Source organism: Salarias fasciatus, chromosome 10 (genome assembly GCF_902148845.1).
Source record: "Salarias fasciatus chromosome 10, fSalaFa1.1, whole genome shotgun sequence".
Classification (NCBI taxonomy): Eukaryota; Metazoa; Chordata; class Actinopteri; order Blenniiformes; family Blenniidae; genus Salarias; species Salarias fasciatus.
In genome coordinates, this window is record NC_043754.1 from 14478885 (window position 1) to 14504250 (window position 25366).

Consider the following 25366-nt stretch of genomic DNA (forward strand, 5'->3'; position numbering starts at 1 on the left):
TGTTCAGAGTGTGAGTTGTGCGCAGAAGAAATGCATATCTACTCACTTTGTTCAAAGTTTTCTCTCACAACTCAGCTGTGGGTCACTGAGCTCTGTGTGAACGGTGAAGAGGGACGAACAGAGGAGATTTCATGACAGACATCTGTTGGCAAGGCGGGCTGATAGTTGAAAACCTGGCTCAGTCTCCAGTTTTTGTCTGGCTTGGCCGGGACGTTCATGGCTTAAGTGAAAAGACAGGCTGTTATCCCGAGCTGACTCTGAGCTTAAAGAGCAGCCGCAATGTGGAAGAGGCTGCTGTTTAATAAGCCCCCGAGACAAGACAAGCCTTCAGCGGAAGATTATTAATTATCATAAAATATCCCAAGCTGCTTTCACAGAACTTAGATGACAAGGTCGTAAAACAGCGCGAACTTTGACCTTAAATTGAAACAGGATGCACAGAGGATGAACGACTCCTGGTATTGACAGGAAGTGGAACATGTGCAGAGCACATCAGGTGGAGAAAGCAGCCAATAGCAGGCACTGTGTAAAACGCCATTTTCATCCTCCTGATCCGCAGAAAGCAGAACTCTGCTAGCTGGAACAAACGATGACAGCTGCTAAACGACACCGGCTTATAAAATACAGCAGCGAAAAAGGACATAAAGGGGCATAATGTACAAATAAACCCCGTTAACGGGCAAGCCGCTGTGGTAAAACGGAACTTTATACAAATTTTTTCAATCCATGCTGGAATTTTCCGTGAGGAATTTGAATGTTTTTCTTTGTGAATTTGTTTTTTTTTTCTTTCAGTCCATATGTGAGGTGAGATGTTTCAAAATGCACTGGTCCAACACAAAGCTCAGTGTTCAGAGATGTAATAAAAAAAAAAAAAAAAAAAAAAAAATCAAGAACACACACAAAATGATGTGCAAAGGTATTGATTTTCATTTTGTTTTTTTCATTTTATTTTTTTACAGCATTAATGTTTTTTTTTCTCTTTCATAAATAATCTAAATTAAATTAAGAAGGTAATATATTCTTGTTGGAAGACAGACGGCAAAAGAATTTTTTTAAAAAAATCTCTCACAAATTAAAACAAAATAGATATTTATATATACATTACATGTACTGTGTGGTAATGTATATCTGCAACTTACATCAACCGCCTGGAAAAATAATGCATAAAAAGGAAAATAGTGGGGGGGAAAAAGAGGGGAAAGTGCTTTTAAGGCAACTGCTAGTTAGCTGAGTTTGCACAAAAGTCGTCTCAGTCGTTCCCCTCGGTAGGTTGGCGTGAATGGAGCGGGCTGCGGTTACCGTCGGTGATGTAACCAGAAGCCCCCGCTCGGCCCGCGAGCGAGCCACGAGAGCGGCGTGACGGCAGACACACGAGCTCAGGTACACGGGGAACGGGCAGTCTGCTAGTAAATATTTCAAAGAGCGGGCAGAGTGTTACGTTGCATTCACTTTCTCCTGTTTCAGCGTAAAATGGGCAGAAGTGTTTAGTTAAAAGAGGGCGGTTAGTATCAAATATGTCTGGTTAGTAAAAAAAAACAAAAAAAAAAAAACAGGGGTAGAGAGATTTTGTGGTAATCTTTGGGAGTTTCCAATCATTCCAAACAGATACTTTGCAAAGTATTTACAAGTCTGATGGCATAACCTTAAAGGGCAAATTGTAAGATTTGACAGGGTTGAATAAATCCATTATACTGGATGTAAGAGAGGAGAGCGAAAACAAAAAAGGGGAGGCAAATATTCCATCATTCCACATTCATATTCTGACAGTTTTTCATTGATAAATTTCCAAGGAAATAAAAGTTCATCTTTGCAGCCATCACCACAATAAAACAGAGCAATTTATAACTGTTTGAAGTTACTTTGTAAACTGCAAAGTACATCAACTGTTCAAGCTGCATGAGAGAGGTCAAAGGAAAGTGCCACTATTCACAGAAAAAAGGGGGCGACGACAGGAAATAATCCACATGTACATATCAACAGTGTATATATTACAGTACAGAATAGGCATGTTTTCTCAGTGGAAATCTTGGGACACAGTACTTGTGTGGTTGGAGCTGTAAAAAAAAAAGAAGAAGAAGAAGAAGAAGTGGAACCAGAGAGTAAAGCTCTTGCTGTCTGCTGGTTTCAAAGGAGAAATTAAAAAGCAACTTTGACAATCTGAAGGTTTTCCCACGGAGATCCAGGCCGAGCAGAGCTGAGCTGAAGAGTGTCCTTTAAAGTCTCTCGTCCTTCTTCACTCGTGTCTATCGTGAGTCCAGTGAAGACCCGTATCCCCCGTTGGCGTCTGTACACACGCTGCAGTGTGGCGTCGTCCTATTGTTTTTAGTGTGTTTCTTTATTTTCCCAGATTGTTCTTCTGGAGAGTGCAAGCAGACCGTGTGAGCACCGTTCTGGTCGGAGCAGTGGCGGGCCAGTCGGCGAGACGTCGCGTCCTTATACTGTTCGTGAGGCCGGCGCCGCTCCGATGGCCTCCCGCGCTCGTGGGCCCTGAGTTGGCTCGCTTCTGTTCACCGCACTTCCGGGGTTCGGAAAACAAAGGAAGGGAGAGAAAAAGAAGAGAGGCTGCGGTCCGGCGGCGGTTTGTTTTCCTCGTTGTCGACGGGTTTGTTTATATGGCTAAACGGTGACGAATGGTGCATTATTACCCTGCATGGCAGAGAGAGCATTTCCCAGGCTTTGGTTTGGATCAGTCAAAGCACATGAGTGCATGTGTGTTTGCATTTTCATGCATTTCTATATGCATGCGTGTCAGTTTGCATGTATGTCCTGTATACGTGTGTGTGTGCCGCTGCATCTGTCTTTCCAATTGCAGTCTGACAGTTGTTTAGAGTAATGTTTAATGTCCCGCATGGCTGTAAAAAATATAATCCTGGGCAAGATCCTGAGAAACCCAAGCCGCTTTCGAAACAATATTATCTCAGAGATGAAATAAAACGACATCTGAAGTGTGAACGGGCCAACGAACTGAACGACACGTCCACCGATACTGACAGTGGTCACTGATGTGACGACACGAGCAGCCACTGCTACACACACCGGTTCACGCTGGTCCAGAAAATATATAACACTGCAGTCACAAACAAGATCTCCACGCTGACACGCCACCTGCAAGAGACAGACGAGCAGGACTCAGTTCAAGCAATGCAGAGAAATGCCAACATTCTGCAGAATCCAAAATATACGACTCCAATAAAGTCTATAGTGACCCTTGACCTTTGGTGACTCTTTCAATTTATGATTTATATTTTCTCACTTGATATTTTCAAGACTCTGAACTGAAATTCAAGCAGCAGTTTGTAACTCAGAGTTCAAATTCCTGTCATGGTTGCAAATCCCAAACGACTAAACCATGATTTCTCAAAGAAGAAGGCATGCTGGGAAACATTCGTCTGTTTCTCAAATCAGTTTCTACTTTTTTTTTTTCTTGTAATCAATCACATCAGTTTCAGAGGTAACTTGTAAATACCTTCGAGAATCTCTGCAAGAGCCAAAGTGTTCATGTATTAGAGATATAAATGAAATGAAACAAAATCTGCTTTCTATGTCCAAAACGGATTAAAAATTAAAACCCAAAGAAATGTAAGAATGTGTAGAAGAAGAAAAAAAAAGAAAAGCTGAATATTTTTTAAGTGGAAGCAAAGATAAGAGGTGTGGACCAGGGTCAAAATGAATGTCATGAGTCAAAGGCTTTGAGCCACCCAGTGGTCACATGGTCACACTGTGAGAAATACAAACAAACTGCAGCCGTGAAGAATCATCGGCACACAGTGTGAAGTCGAGTGAGAGCCAAAGAGGAATAATGTAGCATATGGTATCAGTGGTACGTTCACCCTGAGTTCTACTATTCACTCTGACTGCTTGAATTGCAAAGATAAATTCATATTACCATAAATTTAATCTTTTATAGCATTTTGTTGTGATGTTACAGAATATACAGAGAACATTTATAATATAAATCAGTTTAAACGGTTTAAATGTGAGGATCAGAGGAGACTGGTGGGAATCTTTCCACAGCAGTCCATGTCCTCATGAGTTTTCCCAGGTTTTCTTATTTGGCGGCTTAACAAGGTCAAAACAGTTGATGTGCAGGTTGTGTTCTATCAGGAAATATTTGACCGAGGTCCAGTGGAGAGACGGGGGAGGGAGGGGTTTGATCCGGTCCTCTCTAAGCCCCACAGGACTTACCTCTGCTACGGGACACGCCACAGGCTTCAAGGCCAAAGGATAAAGGCAAGAGAAAAGAACAAGAACAGAAATAGAAACTGGGGAAAGACAAAAAGGAGAAGAGACAAAAAAAAGTGACAGAATTAAAGAACACTGAAGGTAGGTTAGTCTGAGTACAAAGAGACACAGAGGTTCACCGTTCAGGGAAACTGGAGCATTCTGAGTTGTTAACTGCTGTGAATCAAACAAAAGAGTCTATTTAAAACACATCCTACCTTTTCCTCCAGGTCTTTAATCTGCCTCCTCTGGATTTCTGTCTTGTCTTCAAGGTCACGGATTCTCTGGAGATATGAAGAGAAATCCCCCGGTCAGTGCCAGACACACATACGGATCAATATCTACATCTCCGCTCCCGGTTCAGAGACCTGGTGGGCCTGGTGCAGCAGCTCCATCCTCTCCTGGAGGATCTGGCAGTCGTACTCGCGACTCTTCCTCAGCATCTGCCTCCTCAGCTTCTCCACCGCCGTCCGCAGCTCGTCCCTCTGCAGCTCGTCCAGCGGCTCGCCGTACTTTATTACCTGAGGGCGTCAAACGCAGGGTGTCCCCAAAATCCCAGCTGATGTTATCAAACTCTAATCTATTCCTCTGTTTTCGTCTCCACGTGAGAACCAGAGGACTCCAACAGAATTTTCAAATACCTTGTCCTGCTGGAGGGCATTGTATAGGGTTGCTTCCAACTCTTGAATTTGCTGCGGAGAAGAAGAAAACGGGGATTGTTATTAGTTTTTCCACCATACAGACAAACAACAGCAGCCTCTGTGCGGACTCGCTGCCAAATTGCCGCATGCACAGCACCATTACTGTCATTCCAGCAAGACCATGAAACTCAATCTTCACTGGGGAGCTGATTCCTTTCTCCAAGTGAAATTGGAAGTGACAGTGTATTTCTTTTGGCGACGCACACTCACCATGTAGGCCTGGTCCAGGGCCTGTTTTCTGTAGTCCAGCTCCTCTTCTAGGTATCCTTTCTGTTTGCAAAACATCTCCTGCACACAGTGAGCAGTGCACAGACATTGAATATAGGAGAATAAATGTAAAGACGCTTCATTTAATATTTGCGATATCAACAGCAATGATTTTATTTTGTTGACTTCTCCAGCAAAATATAACTTGCTGCTACTTTTACACCTTACTGGGACACTGGTATTGAGAATTTGGGCTGACATAAAGGTGTCATTTGTTTTCTTGGGTATAATTTGGTGACTCACCATCTCTATTTCCAAGTCCATCATCTTCTGGTGCAGCGCTGCTTCTGTCCCTTCAATCTGCTGGATCCACTAGAGGGCAACAAGCAGCAAGGCATGAGTGGAGACAGCACATTCTGCCATCAAACGTCAACTCACACTCTCTCTCTTCTCACCTTTTCTGCAAGGGACAAAACAGTGCTGGCCTGAATAATGGCCACCTGCTCTTCATTCCTCAAGTTCTGCACAAAAAGGGAAAAGGAGAGATTAGCATTTGTCTTTTAAAGACTCAGATGTGGTGTTCAACAGTAAATAAATTACCCCGTTATCTCCGAGGATGTCTAATAGTTTGATTAGATCTGGAATGCACACATCCTGCGAAGAGACCAGAACGACAGCCCGTCATCATGTTGAAAATTTACAGTTAATCGGGCTTCCTTGATACGCGGAGAGTTTGTGTTGAATCCTCACCTTAACTCCCTCCTTCATGCAGTAAATCTGCAAGGCGCTGATCCCCTCTGAGAAAGGGTGCATCCTCAGATGATTGAATGGCGGGGATCTCCTCTCGCGCTCCTGCAATTACAGATCCAAGCATTTTATTATTCAAACGCTGCAAAAAAAGTATTTTTTTTTAAACAATATATTAGATTTGTTGGGGGAGAAAACACACCTATTTTAGATCAACTGCTTCATCATAATATGACAGTTTTCATACAAATGTAAAAGTGTTTTTTTTTTAACTGATCAACTCAGATTTTATTACGTAACTGAATTTGGCACTGATTACATTGTATATTAGTAAATAATTCTCTTCAAATTCATTCAACCTGTCTGCTTTTATGACACTACATCAAATTTAGGGTGCTGGAGGTGCCCCTCGCTGATTATACATCCTGGACAGAGACGCGACTCTTTCACAGAACAAACACAGACAGAACGTGGAGAACTCATGCATTCGTCTATGCAGTTCTTCAATTCAAACTGCTTTGTGTTACATTCCAAATAGTGATGTTTGCCATTTAAATCAAAGTTCATGTTGTGTCACCGACGCTGATGTTGTGCAACACGGAATATGACTGAGTGGTTACTTCCCCTCTGCGCTCACTAGGTGGCACTTTGGGGCTTCATGAACTGAACCGTCCCACTGCACCACAGCAGCAAAAACACAAAGACCACTGACAGAAATAATCACAATGACATGTTGGTGGGCTGCTTGTCTTTATCACCGAGCGACTAACGTCACTGGCAAAACCCAACAATGGAGCTAACTGTTGATGATTTGACAACAACACAGTAATTTTTTTTTCTACAAAACTGAGAAAAAAAGGCATAATTAAACACATTTAGTCTTTTTTGAAAGTAAATTCATTTCTTTCATTTTTTTAAAAAGAAGAATCAAGGATGGAATAAAGGATGAAAACAAATTTCTAATTCATAATAGAGCCTCCAGAGCTTAATTTGAAGTTCTGGTTCAATTTTATTTTGGAAATAAAAAAGAAAAAAAAAAAAGTCCACACATACTATTACATAACACAAAGTGGTAAAATGTTGAATGTGACATTCCCCAGAACAGGGCTATGTTGTGAAAGTGCTAAAAGGAGTGTTTTAGGGCTGGAATTGTTTTCATTGATTAAAATAATGTGTTTTTGTTGGAATGCGACAAAGCACAAATCGGACGACTTCAGGCCACTCTGCTGGAATCGAGACACATCTGCCAAAATGTTTTGGAGCCGCGAGAATTTTAGGTTTTCGAAGAAAGGCTGGCTTTTCGCCTGCAAAACATAGAAGGAATCTGATTCGCTTTGGCCCTGGGGTTTGAGGCTGATCTCAAAGCCCCAGTCATCAGAGTCTCGTGTCTGCAGCTCGTTCGAGTGACTCGCCTCCAGCTCCAGGATCCTGAACTCCAGCAGCTCATTCTGGTCTCTGGAGTCCTGAAGCTCCTGCTGCAGCCGGCCGTTTTCTGAATCCAGCTTCTCCACCTGGGCCGTGGCAAACAATCGGAAATGTTAGTGTTTACTAGGATTAAAAAGATTATCAGGAAAAAAAACAATGAAAATCTCCCACCTTCTCCAATAATTCCTGATTCCTTCGTAAAAACAGCTGCTTCTCCTCCACCCACTTTGAGTCCTGAAAAAAAAAAAAAGGTTGAAACCTCGGCATTTAAAATAACAGAGAAACAATTTTTACCTCATCTTCAACAAAACAAACACTAACAAATAACAGTTTCAGTAATGACATGAAAAGTAACAACTTGTTATATTATTAAGCTGATTAATGATCCGATATAGACGGTGTCTTCCACACACACAGTAAAATATTAAGAAGAAGGTAATATGTTACTATTACAGCATTCATTTGCTACTGCATATGAATAAGTAGAAAACAAAGAGGAAATCCAGCAGCCAAATTACAGTGAGTGTGTTTATTGAGGATCCCTTCTACCCGAGCCGTACAGGAAGACACGGTGCTTGTGTGAACTGTACCTGTCCCTTCAGCGTGAGCTCCTTTTCCAAGTCCTCTATTTTCTCTTTATACCTGAGAACATCTGCCTGGAGCTGCTCTTGAGCCTGGAACACAACAGGACAGACACAGAGGCCAGTTACACTGGGCTTCTAGCTCAGAACAAAGCTAATGCAGACAGCTGAACTGATTATAATTCGAGAATGTCCGACGTCCTGCTCACTGCAGCAGCTGAGCGGGAAATGTGAGCTGCAGCCCGGGAAGATCCCGCCTCCGCCACAACTCATCTTCTGTTTCCGTCCTCGTCGGGTCGTATTGTTTATTCACGTGTTTGTGGGCATTTTTTTTTTGTCCGCTCCCTTTTAGTCAACAACATATTTTTGGCTCTTGCTGCCAAAAAAATGGATCATCTAAAGAACATTTTCACACTTAGGGGAGTGTTATATATTACCACGTTTTCAAGCACTGTGTGTGTGACTCTACAGGAGGCGTCGCTGCAGAACACTAAGCGCGCTCCTCCAGAACACTTGCATAAGCTGTACTTTTCCACTACACTTTGAACTCTACATCTTTGCCTTGTGGAGACACTTGATCTACTCTGAATTATAACACAGTGGATAAATGAAATGATGCTAAATTAACCTTTTTACCGTATCAGTTTGGGGAGATTTTCATAAGAACACGTCAGAATGACGACAAACGGGACAAAGATTCAACGCCAGGAATGATAAAGTTGCTGTTTCATAATGTTAAAAAAGAATTGAAGCCCTATTATATGACAGATGTGACGTTTGGTGAAGTTTCCAACAGCTGAGGAGAATTCCGGGATCGACGTTTTCAGACAATTCAAGACAAGAGTCATCAGTCATTGCTATCAAAAAGTATAATTGATGCTATGCCTTTGTTTGGTAATGGAAAATGGAATTTAGTGATAAATAAAATTTGGACAAATTATTGACAAATCATTTATTGTCATCACGCAATGATCTATAAAAATGTAATAATTTGATATATGAAATTCCTTTAAGTTAATATTTTTGTTGAATGCACTGAAAATTTTCATAAATTGATTAAAATACACAATTTTCACTGGCTATACTGTGATATTGGTATCTTTTGAATCAAACACGCCCGGTTCTTCCTCATTAATCACATTACAACACAGCATCTCCACTGACGGAGCCTCGGTTTGAAAACCCTGCCTTGCATGACCAACCACATTTTGGAATCTGCTTTGATGGCATCCGTGTCTTAATCAGATGAAAGAAGAAATTGTACTCTGTTAAACTTAAAAAAAAAAATGTCTGGAAAATGAACAAATTGCACGATGTTACAGTGGAATAAGTGACATAGCTGTTTGGAAAATCATGTGTTCGGACTAATGCTAGAGGCTGCAGATAATCAGATGGTGTGTGATTCTTCTCTAAACTCTGATTACACTCAGCTAGCAGAACTTCTGCACGTACCTTTGCTTCCATCTCTGCATCCAGAATGCCTCCTTTCTGCTCCTGCAGCAGGGCGTAGGCTCGCTGCAGGGCCTGATACTCGCGGGTCAGCTGGCGGAAACGGAGCTCCGACTCCTCGTTTGCCAGACCCTTGTTCGAAGAAATAGGTCAAAGGTTATGGTCCTGTTTATGAACAGAAACGAACATGTCCGAGGCGTATTTTTCTCACCTCGTCCAGGTCTTCGTCCGGAGTGGCCGGAGTTCTGTCCATCCGGAACGAAGCCACCGAGGAAGTCTCGGAGTCCATCGACTCTTCGTCATATCCGAAGAAAGTGTCGACTACGATGTGCCTCTGCAGGAAGACACGAAGACTCATGAATTTTTTTTTTCTTTTAGATTACGTTTAAAGTGAAACGTTTTGGTTACAATCTTTTATTTTTCTTCCCCTGCACAAGTGTTAGAACGGATAAATTCAATGCTAACACAAGAACTTCAGTAAAACATGACGATAAATATATATTTAACAAAAAAAAAAAATACAGCTCCCACCTTTATAGGCCTTGAACTTCTTTTATGTCTTTTCTTTCGGAGTAGTTTCTCTCGATCCTAAAAAAACATAGAAATACCCATGAAAAAACAAACAAACATACAAACCAACTCCACCACCACTTCACATCTTTGCTCTCTGTGGTCTGGAGTCAGGACCACCCGGTCAGCGATCACGATATCCTCAGCGTGGCCGCTCGTATGAAATCCTTCCATAACTGGTTAAGCATGGCATGATCATTTAAACGCAGCATACGAAGATGACTGCGAGTCACATTCATTAAGTACGTCACTTGTTCTGCGGCTCTTAAGCGATCGTTTAGCCCTGAGCTTTTTAATCTTTCCTCGAAGATGACTGTTTATGAAATAAAACGCCATCCTCCCAAAGTAACTCTCGATCACTGTTGCTATGAATGAAAATCACAGTTGTTTTCCATGAGAGCTTTTTTAAAGTTATATAAAGTTAATATGCACGCCTGGGAATTCCCCCTTCCTTTATCAGTGCTTCTGCTGAGGGAGGTTTTAAACTCGGATCAACAAAATCGATTGCGTTCTTCAACAGGATTATTGATGATTCAGTAACAGAGCCTTGAAAAAGGGCGTTTTATTTTGTAATTCTGCGTTGTGCATCTGCTTGAGCAACGTCTGCAGATGGAACAAAGCAGCCCTTAGTGCTCTGGAGCTGGAGTGATGATGGAGATGGAACGATGACCGTGTGTTTTAATCCCTTCTCTCTCGTCTATATTAGGAACAGACACCTACCCTTGTGAGTTCATCGATCATGCTTTGCTGTTCCAGGACCTGAAGCTTGAGAAAGGCTATTTCCTGGTCATCGTGGGCTTGGTCCAAGTCATTCAGCGACTTCAGTTTCTTCAGCGGAGGATTGGAGCTGATTCTCTCCTTCTGTGAATCCACGACCACACACACAGGCAGAGCGGTTGTCCATGATCACAGACGGCTGGTGTCCGCAGTGTGTTTAGATTCATATGTTAATTTTTTTTTTTTTTTGTGCTTACCATCTCCAGGTTCTCCTTGACCAGGCTCTTCATTTTCTCCTCCAGCTTCTGGATGGATTTGGTCAGATCGTCGTTCCTCTTGCTCAGCAGCTTGTTCTTGTCCAGCAGGGGCTTGCACTGCTTCTCCGACTCTCGAATTCTCTTCAGCTGATGAGAAGAAGAAGACGTCAAATCAGTGGTGCTCGAGAGAGGGCAAATTAACAACATGAAAGAAAAAACGCCAGCTGGTACCAGTTCGTTTCTTTCGTCCACCAGTATGGAGTTGCGGTCTTCCAATTTGCGAATAGTTGAGTTGAGTTCAGCCATGCGCCTCTGGTTTCTCCTCAGGTCCTGAACAAGACACCAAATAACAGTATGAATTGTGAGAATAATTACCTGAATTACCAGAGTTTACAGTCGAGAAGCATGATGACTGTGGTTAACTGTGAATAAAATGAAACATTTCTACATTTCCTCCAGTAATTTGATTTAAAGGAACGATCATTTGCGTTTCGGGATCGGGACTTAGCGAGGTGCAGTCAGCTAACATCAGCGATGAAAATCAATTTACTGGATAAGGAGAGATTGGGACGAGCGTACGTGGGAGAGGCAACCGGTTTGAAACGCCTGCTCCTCGCTGAACAATCCCATGACTCATCATGTTGAATGAACGAGCTGACTCTCCTTGATTTGTCTCAATCAATATATTTCTGCTTTCAGGATTTTGAACCTCATGCTTTTCTTATATAAAGTGTTTACTGTTTAGTCTTCGGAGTGTTTGTGTCCACCCACCGGACTGCCGCAGTGCTCCGCGCCGTCTCCGGCTCTGCCCGGGATCTCTCTTTTCGGGCTTCCAAGGCCACATTCGGCCTCTTTGACAAGAAACAGCTGCTCGTCCAGCGCGTCTTTCTGAAGCTGCAGCTTCTGCAGGAAACCTGTCGTCGACTCCAGCTCCTTCTCCAGGGAGAATATGGTGCGGTCCTTAGATTTGATTTCATCTACCTATGAGAATGTAAACAGAAACATAGCTCTAGATTAAAAAAAAAAAAAAAAAAAAAAAAAGCTGCCCATAGGTAGTCTGTCTCATAATTAAAAGTATAAAAGTATAGCAGAAAAGTACAGTGTACACACTCTGACATTTACTTTAAAGGTGCTGTAGGCAGGATTCCGCATCTCCGCCATCTTGCTTAGGGTTACCTAAGCAAGATGGCTATTTGACCCATCTAAGATGGCGATTTGAAACCCAGCACAGCCAATCCTGTCCTGTTTTCTCTGACATCACGCCCTTACGCAAGTTAAGCCCCTCCCACAAGAACGTGCGATGTACGCCCCTCGACCAATCACGGTTAGAGCCTCATGGGCTCTTCTGATTGGTCAAAGATACCTGGAGCTGTCGAGATTCCTTTTCAGCTCAGAACAGAGACAGATGGAAACGCTGTGCCCTCGCGGTAGTGCAATTATGCTACACTCCTAAAGGATTATCAATGGATACTCTAACATTTAATCCAAAGAAACCACAGAAAAATTAGCATTGACTAGCAAAATCCTGCCTACAGCACCTTTTAAGCCTCGCTCTATTCTAAAGTTGTGTTATTTAACATCAAAATTGAACAGTTTTCTATAAAGTTTCGATGTGATGCCACACACCAGTCTGCGGATGTCTCTCTCACAGTCCCACTTGATCTTGGAGATCTGCTCCTGGTGCTGCTGGTGCTCCACCCGCAGGTCTCCGGCCTTCATCTTGTCGGCCTGGATCATGTTGCTGAGCGCCTCGTCGGTCTGCTTCTTGGAGGTCTTCAGCTCCGCGATCTCCTGCAGCAGCTTCACTCTCTCCTGGTCGAAGAAGCGCCGCGCCTCCTCCTTGGCCTCCAGAGTCAGCGCCGTGCGCACCTGCGGCAGGATCATGAGGCAAGTGTTGAAGTGGGCTCGACGGAGGGGAACTCTTCGGGGAGGTGTGCGGTTCGACCTCACCTTCTCTCCGCTGCCGTCGCGCATGGCGCTCAGCGCGGCTTTGAGCCTCTGGTTCTCCTGATCTTTGATTTTGGCGTGGCGGGCCAGCTCTTGCTCGTGCTGCCGTGTCAGGTTCTCCCTGAGCGCCTGGAGCTCCTTCTGCTTGTCCTCATGCCACTTGGCCCTCTGCTCCGTCAGCATGGCAGTGTGGCGGTGCTGCTCCTGCTCGCGCACACGCTTCACCTCCTGCACCTTGTCTCGCTCCAGTTTGCTCACCTTTGAGAGGAACGACACAGGAAGAGGAGCGAGATGATACATTTATTTTTTTATTACCCCTTTTATCCTCCAAACAGGTCTTTTTCAGATTTTTTTCTGACTTTACATAAACAGGGTTTTATATCAGAGAAAAAAAAATAACTTGTTGGCGTTCACTACCTTGCATTTTTCTTGGTGCAGCTCTATCTGAATGTCAGTTAGCTTGGACCTGAGATCTTCATTGGCTGCCTGTAAGGCAGAGATAAGCGCCTCGGGCTTCTCGCCCTTCGTACGCCCTTTCTTCGCCATTGAGTCAAAATCTAGAGGGGCTCTTCCGACGCTTTCATTGAGACTTCACTGAAACTTTCCAAGGTGGTCCCCACGTTTCCAGTTCCTCCTTTTCCTCATTCTCCTGTGAGACACAAGGGCTTGGGGGTGGAGAAGAGACATGAACAGACAACGTGAGATATAAAAACCGCAAAGGTTCGAAGAAAATCATGCAGGTTCTCATGAAACAATCTTAGTGTCATCACTCCCAAACAAACAAATATGAAGATTGTTCCATGATGAGTCCCAAAGCTTTACCACAGAACCAGATCATTGTGAGCATCTCAGGATGAGCATGTTTGCAGAAACAACAACCTATTTTGACATGTTTCTAAACAAGCATCCGTTGTCCTGATAAGGAAAACAAACAAGGTTCACCGTTTTTTCACAGTTGGGAAGCATGTTTACACATGTCACCTCATGTCACAGCAACGTGAGAAACTGGAGGCATCGCTCAAGGTAATGAGATTGCTCCTCTTATAACATCGCTGTTTATTTGTAATTCGAAAAAAAACACCATGGGCAGAGTCTGCTTTGTGATTGAAGTGTTGTAAACGGCGCTATGTGTTGCCCCAGCGTTCGGTGTAGTTCTGCACGTTGCGTTCATTTGGGGACAAGATGAGGGCTGATTGTTTTCTGGAGTTAACGACCAGCTCTGGTATTTTGTTGTTGGGTTGTGTTGCCGGTGTTTGTCTCTGAGTTGTGTCTGAAGCTGCACAGCAGTGGTGAGCTGCTGTGGTTCTGTCCCTGAGCGGTCTCCCTTGGAGTCCGCTGGGGGGGTTCAGGAGTGTGGCGTGAAAGCGGCTGGAGCAGTTGTCTCGGGCCAACACATTTGGATGCAGGGAATGGGGCGTCTGTTCAGCCAACACGCTGAGACTGGACTGTGGACAATTTTAGGGTGAGGTTACCATTGGGGTGCAGGTTATTCTGGGGAATGAGCCGGCTGGGAGCCATGTATGGGCTGGTGGGCCACGTCAACCTGTGACAGACACCGTCTTCTTGGTTTGTTGCAGGAAGTCCTGATGAAAGTGCAGAAAGCTTCCCTCAGGTGTTCACAGCGGGTGCAGGTCCATGGGTGGTGTAAAGGTAGAGTGACATGGGTGATGGTGGGTCTCCCAGGTTACACCTGATTCACAGTGAACTGGCAGCAGAGCAGCAAGCTGACCCTTCCCTCAGTGTCTTGTTTAATTGTGTGTGGGTGGATACGTCAAGTACTGCATGTGGATTCATGCTGTGGGACGAGATATTGGTGAGAAAGTCGATGCCATCTGGAAACTATTTCATTAATGATCTTGTCTGTCAGATTGTTGTCTCCTCCAGGTTCTGGGCGGAGGTGGTGATGACAACTTCTGATCAGTCTGAACACCTGGGAACTTACAAAATGTTACTTGTTTAGGCCTGGGTTAAAAAACCAAAATTTTCTCAGTATGTTCGAACATGCCACATCCATCAAATGACAGGGTTGCCTGATCAGAAAATTAAACCTTTGTGTGGTTTCTGGCAGCAGTTCTGTGTGGCAGGTAACAGTATAGAAGAAGGCTGGCCTCTTCCCAGGCTAAAATGAGGTGTTGTCACGCTCAGAAGACTCAACGGTTCAGTCCTGGGAAGCAGGTTCTGGCGTCGTTGCCCCTGATGACATCTCCAGTTGACATTAAGTTTCATGGTCTTTTGACAGCCTTGCACCAGGTTTCAGAGTTAAACTCCCTCCGGGCAACGCCAGAAGATTTATACCTGTTAAGACCTTGTTCTCTCCATGAAGGAGGGAGAGGAGTGCAGAAGGAGAAACCTGGGTTCACAGTTGTGCAGATTCCTCGAGCCGCTTGTTTCTCGGTGCTACTTCAGGACATTAGCGTGGGCCCAATGAGAGCAGGTGTCAAGGCCGATTAAAAATGAACCACTAACAATCTTAAAGAGCTTCTCCCATTGCTGCAGGTTGTCGTGTGCAAGATCGGGAAGGGGATCCGACATGGGATTGTGATTGCGGTGGCCTGAACATTGTGCACTGGTAGGCTGCAGCTGGAGCCTCAGTGGTCCGTTTGGGTTTCTCTGAAGGGCTTATTTTTGGCAAATTAACCTTTTTATATGTAAACTGTGAGAATCAGACATCGAGCCTAAACAAAAGACTTGTTCGGGCTCAGGCAACTTTATTCATCACAATCAGGAAAATTCAGTTCAGTAATATACCAAGCATCGTCAAGCAAAAGAAACACGTTGAGACGCATTTCACTCATCAGCACTTCCGCAGCGCCCGGATGGCTTTACACCTTCAGACACACATTCATCATGGTCAGCGTCCTGCTCAAGACACCTCACGATTGAAAAATGACCCAGTCCAGCAACCAAGCCACAGCGGCACTCCCTACAACCAGGATACTGTTTCCCAATCCTGGTCCTCAGGCGCCCCGCTGTCCAGCATTTTAGAGGCTTCCCTCTTCCAACAGACCCGATTCAAATGACCTGCTTGTCATCAAGCTCTGCAGAAGCCTGAAAATGACATGACCACTGCGAACCTTCAGGAACTTCACCCTGCTCCAGGATGATGAAAAGTCCTGCTCATGTTGTTCTCTGCTGCAGGTTGTGTTTGCTTCATGCTGCACTGGATTCCTCATATGACTGGCAAAGTCCACGATTGGTTAAAAAAAACAAACAAACAAAATAAAACTATGTGATTAAAAACATGAGCAGTCAACACGTGTTTGTCAGTTGAATCAATACTGAGAAACAGAACAGCTGCTATCGTGTTTACTATGTGATGGGACGGCCTATATGGCTCCAGTCATAGTGAGTCTTTTAGGGGAATCTACTCACCAATATTGAGCAATTAGCAGGTTATCTAGCAGGGCAACTCATGAAGTTATCAATCACTTTTGATGAAAGAAACTTTTACCTGGAAAGTAAATGGTTTTTGATCTTGACCCTGATGCCTGTGCGACAAGAGTGTTCACAAGAGTGGTGTTTTTAGGGACAGGTGGTTGTCTGCTTCTGTTGAGTCAGTGGCAATCCTTCCCGCGCTTCTGTTTGCCTTTTCTTTATGCACTTGAGGTTTGAGGTCAGCTAAAAGCCAATGACCTGCTGAGGGTCACACACAGATCAAATAGAAACCAGACGGAAACAGCGATCGCTGTCATTTGTTTGTTCTCATGCTCTGCGTATGTTAACGTTACTTTAGTGATTTTGATTTTCTGTGATTGTCAACATGCGAAATGTAAAATAAACATGCATGTATTGTATTGGCGTCAAGTATACCGATCAACAGATTCATTGTTGAATAGACACATCTACCGTCATCCAAAGATCCTTTCAAATGAGTTCAGTTGGACAATTATACGCCTGCAGTGACTCTGGAGCAACATACTGATTACAGATTTAAAATGAGAAATCAGTTAAACTTTAAAAGAAAACCCCACTGACCTCACGTGAAGAATCCATCTAAAGAAAGACACTACGCAGCACGAACAGCCAGTTCCACTTCTGAAATAATGGTTAAGCTCTGACATATGCACACACGACCATTCATTCTCTCAAAATGAATAAATAAGAAGGTACATGTGTATGAAGTGATTACATGCTGATGTCTTCGCTGACGTCTCGGCTTACATCTACTACTCCTCCCAACACAGTGTGATCCTTGGTAAGCAAACTGGAAACAACTTTTTTGTTTAAAGAAAAGGCCACACTGGTCCCAGTTCTGGGCCTGTATGATCAATAATATACAAACTTCATCATAATCATAATAATGTTAAAACTACTTCATGTTTTATGAAAAGACCACAACACAAATAAAAACACAATGAATTAAATGATGTAATTTAAATTTTAAATGACCCACAGTGTCAAAAGCGTAGCATAATGTAATATTAAAAACACAAAGTTACTGCTATTTCACATGAGCTATTATATGTACTTGTGGATCGATAACATCCACAGATTGAATTTGAAACAGGACATGAACTTGTCAGTTAAGAAGAGGCAAAAACACGCGGTGTACACTGGCACGAGATATTGTCTTTGTGTACGGTGCTCTTGAATTTCATCCAAAGGTCTTAACTCCTACTTATTAGAAGATATGACCCTAAATTAGCCGGAGGTGTGTTTGGGAGTAATTCCTTCCATCCATTCAAGCTCCACTCCCTTGAGAATCCAGCTCGGATATGTCAGGTATATAAGATGCAATAATTCATTCGGGTTTCGATCTGTTTGCCATAAACAATAAATCCAATTGAGAGTGGCATGGTGCTGATGTTTTTAGATGTAGAAATATTTGTGTGTGTGCGTGCGTTTCACTGATATGAGTTACAACCTGTGATTTACTCTCTTGATCATAAATTATACTCTATGCAATAAATTTATGACAGCACTGTATTCATATTTAAATCAAATATACTATGAAAAAAAGGAAATTTATTGACTCATAACGTAGGTTTGTTTCAAACTTTATCCGTTGAACTCAGTGAATACATGGAGCTGATAGCAGCTTAGGTAAGCAACAAGTTTGTTGGTAATGTGCATTTTTTTCATGCAAAACGCCCTCAAACAAATCACTGCAGTCTCATAACTCGGGACATCACACGTGGCAGAGTGTGCATCCTCATGCTCAGTGGTAACATTATGTCTGATACAGACGAGTTGTCTATTGCTTCCTGTCCTTCTGACCTACGTCCACGCTCGTTGCAGAGTGTGTCGCCAGTGAGTTAAACAGAAGCCAGCGGAAAAGAACACCACACTTAAAAGGGACAATTTGTCTTCAAATGGAGAGCAATGCAATTAAACTGCAGAGAGGAGATAATGTAAGCAAATAACAGCAAAAACAGCATAATGTTGGAATCACTTGGAGTTGGAATAATTTAATCTATAACTTATAAAATAACCTCCTATGTGACACTCCCTCTACAGGCTACAATGACACTCCTGCTCTAAATGTTACAGCTTTGATTGTTTGAAAAAGTATTACTTGTGTCAATGTTTTGCAAATGAATCTCACAAGTAGTCAATGCTAAAAAAAAAAAAAAAAGAGTTCCTGACATTTCAAACTCATTGGGAGCGACTCCACAAACGGCAAAGTGTTTCTTAATCTGTTTGCTTTTCATTAACTGGGGACAAAAGTTCAGATTAGAGGGCGAGCGATGGTGACTTCCCATGATGACTGAGGAGGAGCCGTCTGGCATAACCTGGACAGCAATGACATAACGGCGCTTAAAAGATTTCCAGATGGGGATTAAAGATGAAGCAGCCACCACATTTAGTGCACATGGGCTTATTACTGGGCAGAGCTAATGGGGCTTTTAATACTGCAGCTGTTTCTCTTATGAGGCGACTACAGTGTGAGAGAAGTCATGATATCCGAGGCTAATCAATTGCCTTCTGAAAAGTTCAAATGTTAAACTTTTCTCAAAAGGAGATTGTGATTTTTTTTTTTCCACCATTTATTTTTGTCGCACAATTAAAAACAAAATGTATCAAAAACATCTGATAATATTTGAAGATGTGCAGCCATAGAAACAAATGCCCTGTGCATTTAAAGAGTGGATATTCGGTACTTAAATCACTGCTTAATGCTGCTTGTAAAATAGACAAGCTAGAGTTTCAAAATGTGTTTTATTTACATTTTTAATGCACCCCATAAAGTTTTAGTCATTTTAAAATTACAATGCATGACATAAACGACTATATACCGATTCCACTTTTAAGTAAAACTCCTTATATGCACGCTATAAAAATCTGTATTAATGTTTAGCCATGCTTGAAGCAGGCTACATCCTGGACAGACCACCAGTTCATCTGATAAATGTTTACCCACACATATCTACAGCCAATCTGCAGTCATGGATTGAGCTCGTATGCACGTCTGCTCAATCTCAGATAGCACTCACATTCATAGCTATGGGCAATTTCAAGTCAGCAGAAAACCTCATATGGATGTTTTTAGACTGTGAGAGAAAACCAGACGACTCTGAGAAACATCCAAACCCGCATAGAGAGGTCTGGCCAAGTCGAGACAACTAATCACCGCACCGCCGTGTCGGCCCTGTAGCGGACTGGTGGTCTCTCCAGGTTGGACCCTGCCGCTCCGTTAGTTTCAGGCCGACTCATCTGTATCTTGCTCTGCTGGCGACATGACCATCATGCAAAGCCCGCCACAACTCCACATGAGTTCTAATACAGCATTAACCTACAATCCCTCCTCGGATGCCAGACAGCGCTGTGTATTCGCCGGGTGGATATGATTTTGTCGTGAGCCCAGGTCAATCTGATTACTGCCTCGTTCCATTTTCGGACCGCGAGATGGAAACGAGCTGCCGGTTGGTCAAACGAGCACAACCCACCCACACGCGGACGTCGCTGTCAACGCTGGGTCACAGGACGTAAGCGGCCCCTTATTCACCTGTACTGACCTCCATTTCTATTTTTAAACATACGAGTATCACGTTCCCTGAAGCTGCACCACGTTCTTTTTCACAGCCAAGTCAACAAAGGAATTCATAGCGGGGGAGATTTCGGAATCTCTGATGGGGATTTTCTCTGCTGCTGCTGCTGCTGCTAAAGCACCATTCACCTGGTTTCAGGCTAGGATTAAACAGCTCAGGTGTGTACGACATGCATGTGTCTAGCAACCTTTACATTTATCTTTAATCTTTCGAAAAGGTGAAATGCACCACGTAGCATTCTTGTGCGTTTTCAGCAGCATGTGTTGGGTTTGGGGGCCTTTTTTGTGTGGAGTTTGCATGTTATCCCTGGGTTTCATTCTGCAGAATAATTCATCACTTCCTAATTCTCTTTTTTAAAGTTGTTTTATATGGGCAATTAGAAAGAAAAAAAAATTCTGACTCTTGCAAATTATAGGTTAGTTATAATCAGGTATCCTATCGACTTAATATCTGCATGTTCAATAAAATATGTACTGGCCCTATCTTCTTATTTTAAAATGTGTGTGTGTGTCTCTCTAAGGTCCAACTGAGACATACTGTCCACTGCAACACCCGCTTATAATATCTCTTTCCTGGAAAGGTCTTCTGCGCAACCAGATAGTCACTTTGTGATGCACCGCAAGGCCATTAATGCTTCTTATGACCTGCCAAGTATGTATCTAAGAGTTTTCTGGATGTATCTGTCTTCAGATATAATCCAGATATTGTTAACTTGCATAAGAAGCATTTCGCTGAGGCACCGTCGCCCCACAGAATATAAATGAGTGAGGTTTTAACCCGGAGAAGCACAATTAAAGGCAGAACACTGAGTGAGGGAACATATGGATGACTAAGTAACTGCATGAACAGAGGGTAGTTTTGTTTTTGACTGCACAGCTACAGAAAATAGTGTACGGCAAAACCGCCCCTGGCTGCGCAGATCAAGCAGAGAAAGAGAGAAAATAGGAGTCTTCTGGGCTGGAAGGCTCATTTGCTCATTTCGCCCTGAATCTGAGCGCATGCATCCTGATGCTGGTGTATCAGGGCGAGCTTGTGTGTGTGTTAAATACTACAGCATGACGCACACTGGCCCCATGACCCACTTTTGACTCCTCAGACATTTGGGTGTTAGTGTCGGATTTTCCAGACTGAGCCAACCAGAATAGCAATGAAAATGCAAACCTTACCGCTGCCTGTCAGCTCTGAGCTGACGACACAAAACTCTAGTAAAATAAGAGCTGTAGATATGAATGGGGCTACCTTTTGTTTTTTTTCCTTTTTTGCACACTTTCCCAGTTTTTTAATGATCATCTGGACTACATGCCAGGACTACACTTAGAGATATTTACACCAGCTTTATGGAAAAGGAAGAGTCAGCTGCTGAATTTTACAACATCACAAGTTCAATCGATATTAGATGTATCCATATTTTAGAACTGACACTTCAGATTCATTTGGGGACTTGTAAAGAGATGCTGGGCATTACAGCTAATTAACAAAAGGCAATTGATTTTCGTCAGGTCGTTCCATGTCATTTCCTGTCCAGTCAAATAAACTGTAAGCCACTTCGGCTTGCGTCGCAATCGAAATTAGGGCATCTAGGAGGAGCTGGTTGTTTTTCAATATGAAAACTGGGGTTTTCTGTAACCACTTAACAACTGCATGAAGAAGCCAGTGACCGAATTTGCTCTGAAGGTTTTCAGAAAATAATAACATATGAACACTTTTTTGATTTAGACTGAACTCATTTCTTTCTCCTTCTTTTTTCATTAAATGCCAATCCATTTGCTACCTCACAGGTAGAAGATCCAGGCCTGTGGAGTTTGCATGTTCTCTCTGTGTGCATGCATGATGTGTTTTTTCATCCCACAGTCCAAAAACAAGTGTATGAAGTTAATGGTTTACCCTGTGGATGTGAATGTGAGTCGCTTGTTACTGTGTATTTGCCCTATGATGTACTGGCCAACCAGGGACTCATCTAACTTCATCAATAGTCAGTTGGGCCTCGCTCAAGACCCTCTGGACCCAAAGTTGCATAAAGCTTAAATTAGTCCTGAATCAATTGGCAGACAGATACTTGCAGCAGGAATCTAAACGCCAGGAGACAGCTCTGTTGAGTGATTACAGCGCCAACCAACCAAATGCATCTTTTGGTGTTTCCCTCAACTCTCAGTCTTCTTACAGAAAACTCAATTTTGCTATCCAGGACTTTTAATCTATGTTATGCAATGGTAAATGCAACAAAAGTTAGGCAGGCTAATGCCCACACTCTAACGTCAATGAGCAACTTTACTTTAATCAGACTGGGATGAAGCTGTGATGTAAGCTTGTTCAAATTGTCATTAAATCGACTGGAGATAAGCGCCACTTTCCAAATTCTTTTTTAGGGGGATTACATCTTATTGTGGCACAAACATCACATCAATCCATTTGACCGAGGTTAAAACACCAGCCCTGTGTGTGAGCAGTGCTCATGCTAATACAGGAAATAGGAAAGCATGAAAAGGAAAAGTGGAGCAAACTGGCCCAGGAGCACATCTGCTGCAGGGCATTAGGCAAAAAAAAGTGAAAAACACAGTTTTCATCAACATCACCGTGACTTAAAATCAAATTGTCGTTTTTTTTTATTGTTGTATAATTGTAACAGCCATTTATAATGCAAAAAATACGCAAAACAACTGATGATTTTTACCTTGACACTAACTTGAAGGGGGATAAATGCACTACATCCATGCATAACTTTACATCAATAAGCATTTTTGCACTGCAGCGACGTTTTGATGTGCTATGTCTAGCCATAACTGCAGTACTTTGGTTGTAATCTATAATAAATGATGAACAATGCAATATTGTGCATATACTCATGATAACACAAAGTAATTCAGTCAAAATGCATTAATGGATTAGTCCAACTTTTCCGAATGCTTTTTTTTTTCTTTAAATCCAATGCTCTGGTGACATTTTGTTCTGTCAACACGTCAATGTGAACATGTGGATGATTGCAACACAATCCATAAACAATTAAGTTGCGGCCGGTCACCGTGCATGAGGGACAATGGTGTGACTAATGCCTGCCCTGCTGCTTCCTGTTCACCAGGCCAGTCTGGAGGCCCTTCTGTGGATCCTCAGCATCCTCTTGCAGCATCACTGCAGCATCCTCCGGAAAACACAGCCGATGATGGTGTGTGATGGTGTGTCAAGCAAAAAAAAAAAAAAAAAAAAGCACATGCAGCACGCCACTCAATCTGAACTGTGGATGCTCGATAAGCCGCATCTGGATGACCTGAGGCAAACAACAGCTGGAAATCCGCACCTGCACAACAAGTGCATCGCACAAAAAGTAGAAGCGGAGGTGAATAAATAAATGCAGGATGCAGCAGCGTGAGCATCCGTCGTGTGTGTGGTAGAATCCCCCAGCGGACACTGGCTGCATCCCCGTCATCTTTAAAGGGCTGCTGCAGGCCGAGCGCTGCACTTCCGACATGCGGGCTAAATCCGACGAAACCCACAAAAATCACACCTTTGGGCCCTCGGAAGACACATCTCACCCCCGAGGCGTGTATTGCACGACCCTGTTTCTCCCCGCAGAGCAGTGAAAGCGAGCGTCGGGTCTGGATGTGGCGCTGACAGTGAGAGGAAGCAGCAGGCCCGCTAGTGCAGACGGTGATGAAGCGAACAACAGCCTCCATCACACACACACACACTCCCCTCACACACACACTCTCCTCACCTCGCAGTGAATCCTCATCGTGTGTGAAGCGGTGTCCATGGCATGCCGGGGCTTTCAGCGGGGGGATCGCCTCCTGGGCCGTGATGGGAGCAGCATCCGGAGCTCGGTCGGTACAATGAGGCGGCGATGGCCGGTGGTGATGATGCTGGAGCCCCGCCCTCCTCCCCCGGCAGCCGGGATGAGCTCACTGGCTCTGCCCGCTCCCCGCCATCCGCCGGCTCCCGCTGCAGTCCGCCGTCACCCCCACACGCCGGTTTAACCCCTTCACATGGCAGCCGGGTCAAATGAATTACTAATATACTAGAATCAGAGTCAGGACAGTCTTTATGGCCAGAGCAGTCTGTGCGCGTGGAAAACAATCAATGTATATAGAAGAGGGGAATTTCAAACAACAAAAAATGCCTAAAAACTGTGAATATGCCAGGATATAACTGCATAAAAGGAACAAAGTTTGTTTATATACTCTCTCAGAGAGAGAGAGAGAGAGAGAGAGAGAGAGAGAGAGAGAGAGAGAGAGAGAGAGAGAGATTTTAAAGAGCTGGTTTTTAGAGACATTTGGTTTGTGTCTGATACATCACTTTAAAACATTTTTTTTTTTTTTACATATTGAACAGGAAGCATGACACTGAGCACAAAGCAAATTATTAACCCCATGTTAGTACCTCTGCCCTACTACTTGTGTTCAAAAAACAGTTTTACTTACTTGAGAGAAAGAAATGAATGAAAACCTGCACTGGTTTGAATGTACTTTGCTCATGCAGTTATTTAAATGCATGAAAACGCAAGCAAAAAATCCTTTTTATGCCAAATATTGTGTCTATCAGTGTTTTCATTTATTGTGAGGGTTTGTTTGGCTCATTATTTGTAGCCTTCATGTCGTTCCGGATAACAGTTTTACTGGGATTTCAGGGCTGGCCATGGCCCAGATATGATCACTCCCCTTTTGGAAAGTGGAAAATAAAGGAAGTGTCCAAGAACTTCTTAAAGAATAAAATCTTTGAGAAATCAAAGAAATCTTCTTAACCTCTTTCTGAAAGAGGTTAAGAAGGAGAAGAATAGTGATTTTTTTTTAAGTCTTCTCCCCCAACCAGGGTTCAGAGCAGATACTCATACAAGGAGCTGATGACAACAGTGTCTTCGAGTCTGAGTAAAGCGCTCCTGCAAGGAAAAAGTAAGGAGTGAGAGGTAACCCAGAGAGAGAGGAACAATAATAAAGCTGTCAATGAAATGATATTAGAAAAAATACAATGAATATATAAGAAAAAAGTATTTCCTCAACAGAAGTCATGCTACTGTGAGACTAGAGGACTATACCAGAAATGTTGCCATATGTCAAAGAATTCATCCATCCAACTGCAGCAACCTTTAATATCACTAAAATCTGTTATTATAAAAATGACAAGCAAAATCAAATCTTGAAAAAAACCTTGTTCAGTCTTTTAGAAACACACCACCATTAACACTACAGGGCTATTTAAATACTGTATGGAACAATCCACACATAAAAATACCTTAAAAAAAAACAAGGAAAACCATTTGCATTATATCAGTATTAGTTTTTTTAATGATACATGTGCTCCTTTGATTTAAAATTTAAAATCAGAACATTCTATTGTACTTACTGTAAACTCAGTTATGCTTGATTTAATTATCATGTTTTCATACCATTATGTAAACTTCACTGTAAATAACAACACATGCAAAGACAATACATACCGGAACATTAAAAGATCATGATGAAACTGCAATTTGCCAATGTTTACTTGTTTGTTCATGATTGCATTCATTTCTACATTTTAACAATGTTAATGATTTTCTTGAGGTCTTCAGATTTTTTTCTAAATAA

General features: G+C 42.9%; 1 protein-coding gene across 1 annotated transcript; it reads right to left on the reverse strand.

Moving 5' to 3' along the window:
• Nucleotides 1-2826: 2826 nt before the first annotated feature.
• On the reverse strand, nucleotides 2827-23589 carry jakmip2 (janus kinase and microtubule interacting protein 2). Its single transcript, XM_030100617.1, has 24 exons — nucleotides 23521-23589; nucleotides 13240-13487; nucleotides 12826-13080; nucleotides 12502-12744; nucleotides 11647-11856; nucleotides 11107-11205; nucleotides 10876-11022; nucleotides 10622-10762; nucleotides 9863-9919; nucleotides 9543-9665; nucleotides 9335-9463; nucleotides 7892-7975; nucleotides 7473-7535; nucleotides 7289-7387; nucleotides 5880-5981; nucleotides 5730-5783; nucleotides 5585-5650; nucleotides 5433-5501; nucleotides 5133-5210; nucleotides 4863-4913; nucleotides 4590-4742; nucleotides 4440-4505; nucleotides 4186-4262; nucleotides 2827-3105 (listed from the first exon to the last, which is right to left on the reverse strand). The coding sequence occupies exons 2-23, from the start codon at nucleotides 13366-13368 to the stop codon at nucleotides 4212-4214; spliced, it is 2469 nt and encodes an 822-aa protein (XP_029956477.1). The 5' UTR covers nucleotides 13369-13487; nucleotides 23521-23589; the 3' UTR covers nucleotides 2827-3105; nucleotides 4186-4211.
• Nucleotides 23590-25366: the final 1777 nt, after the last annotated feature.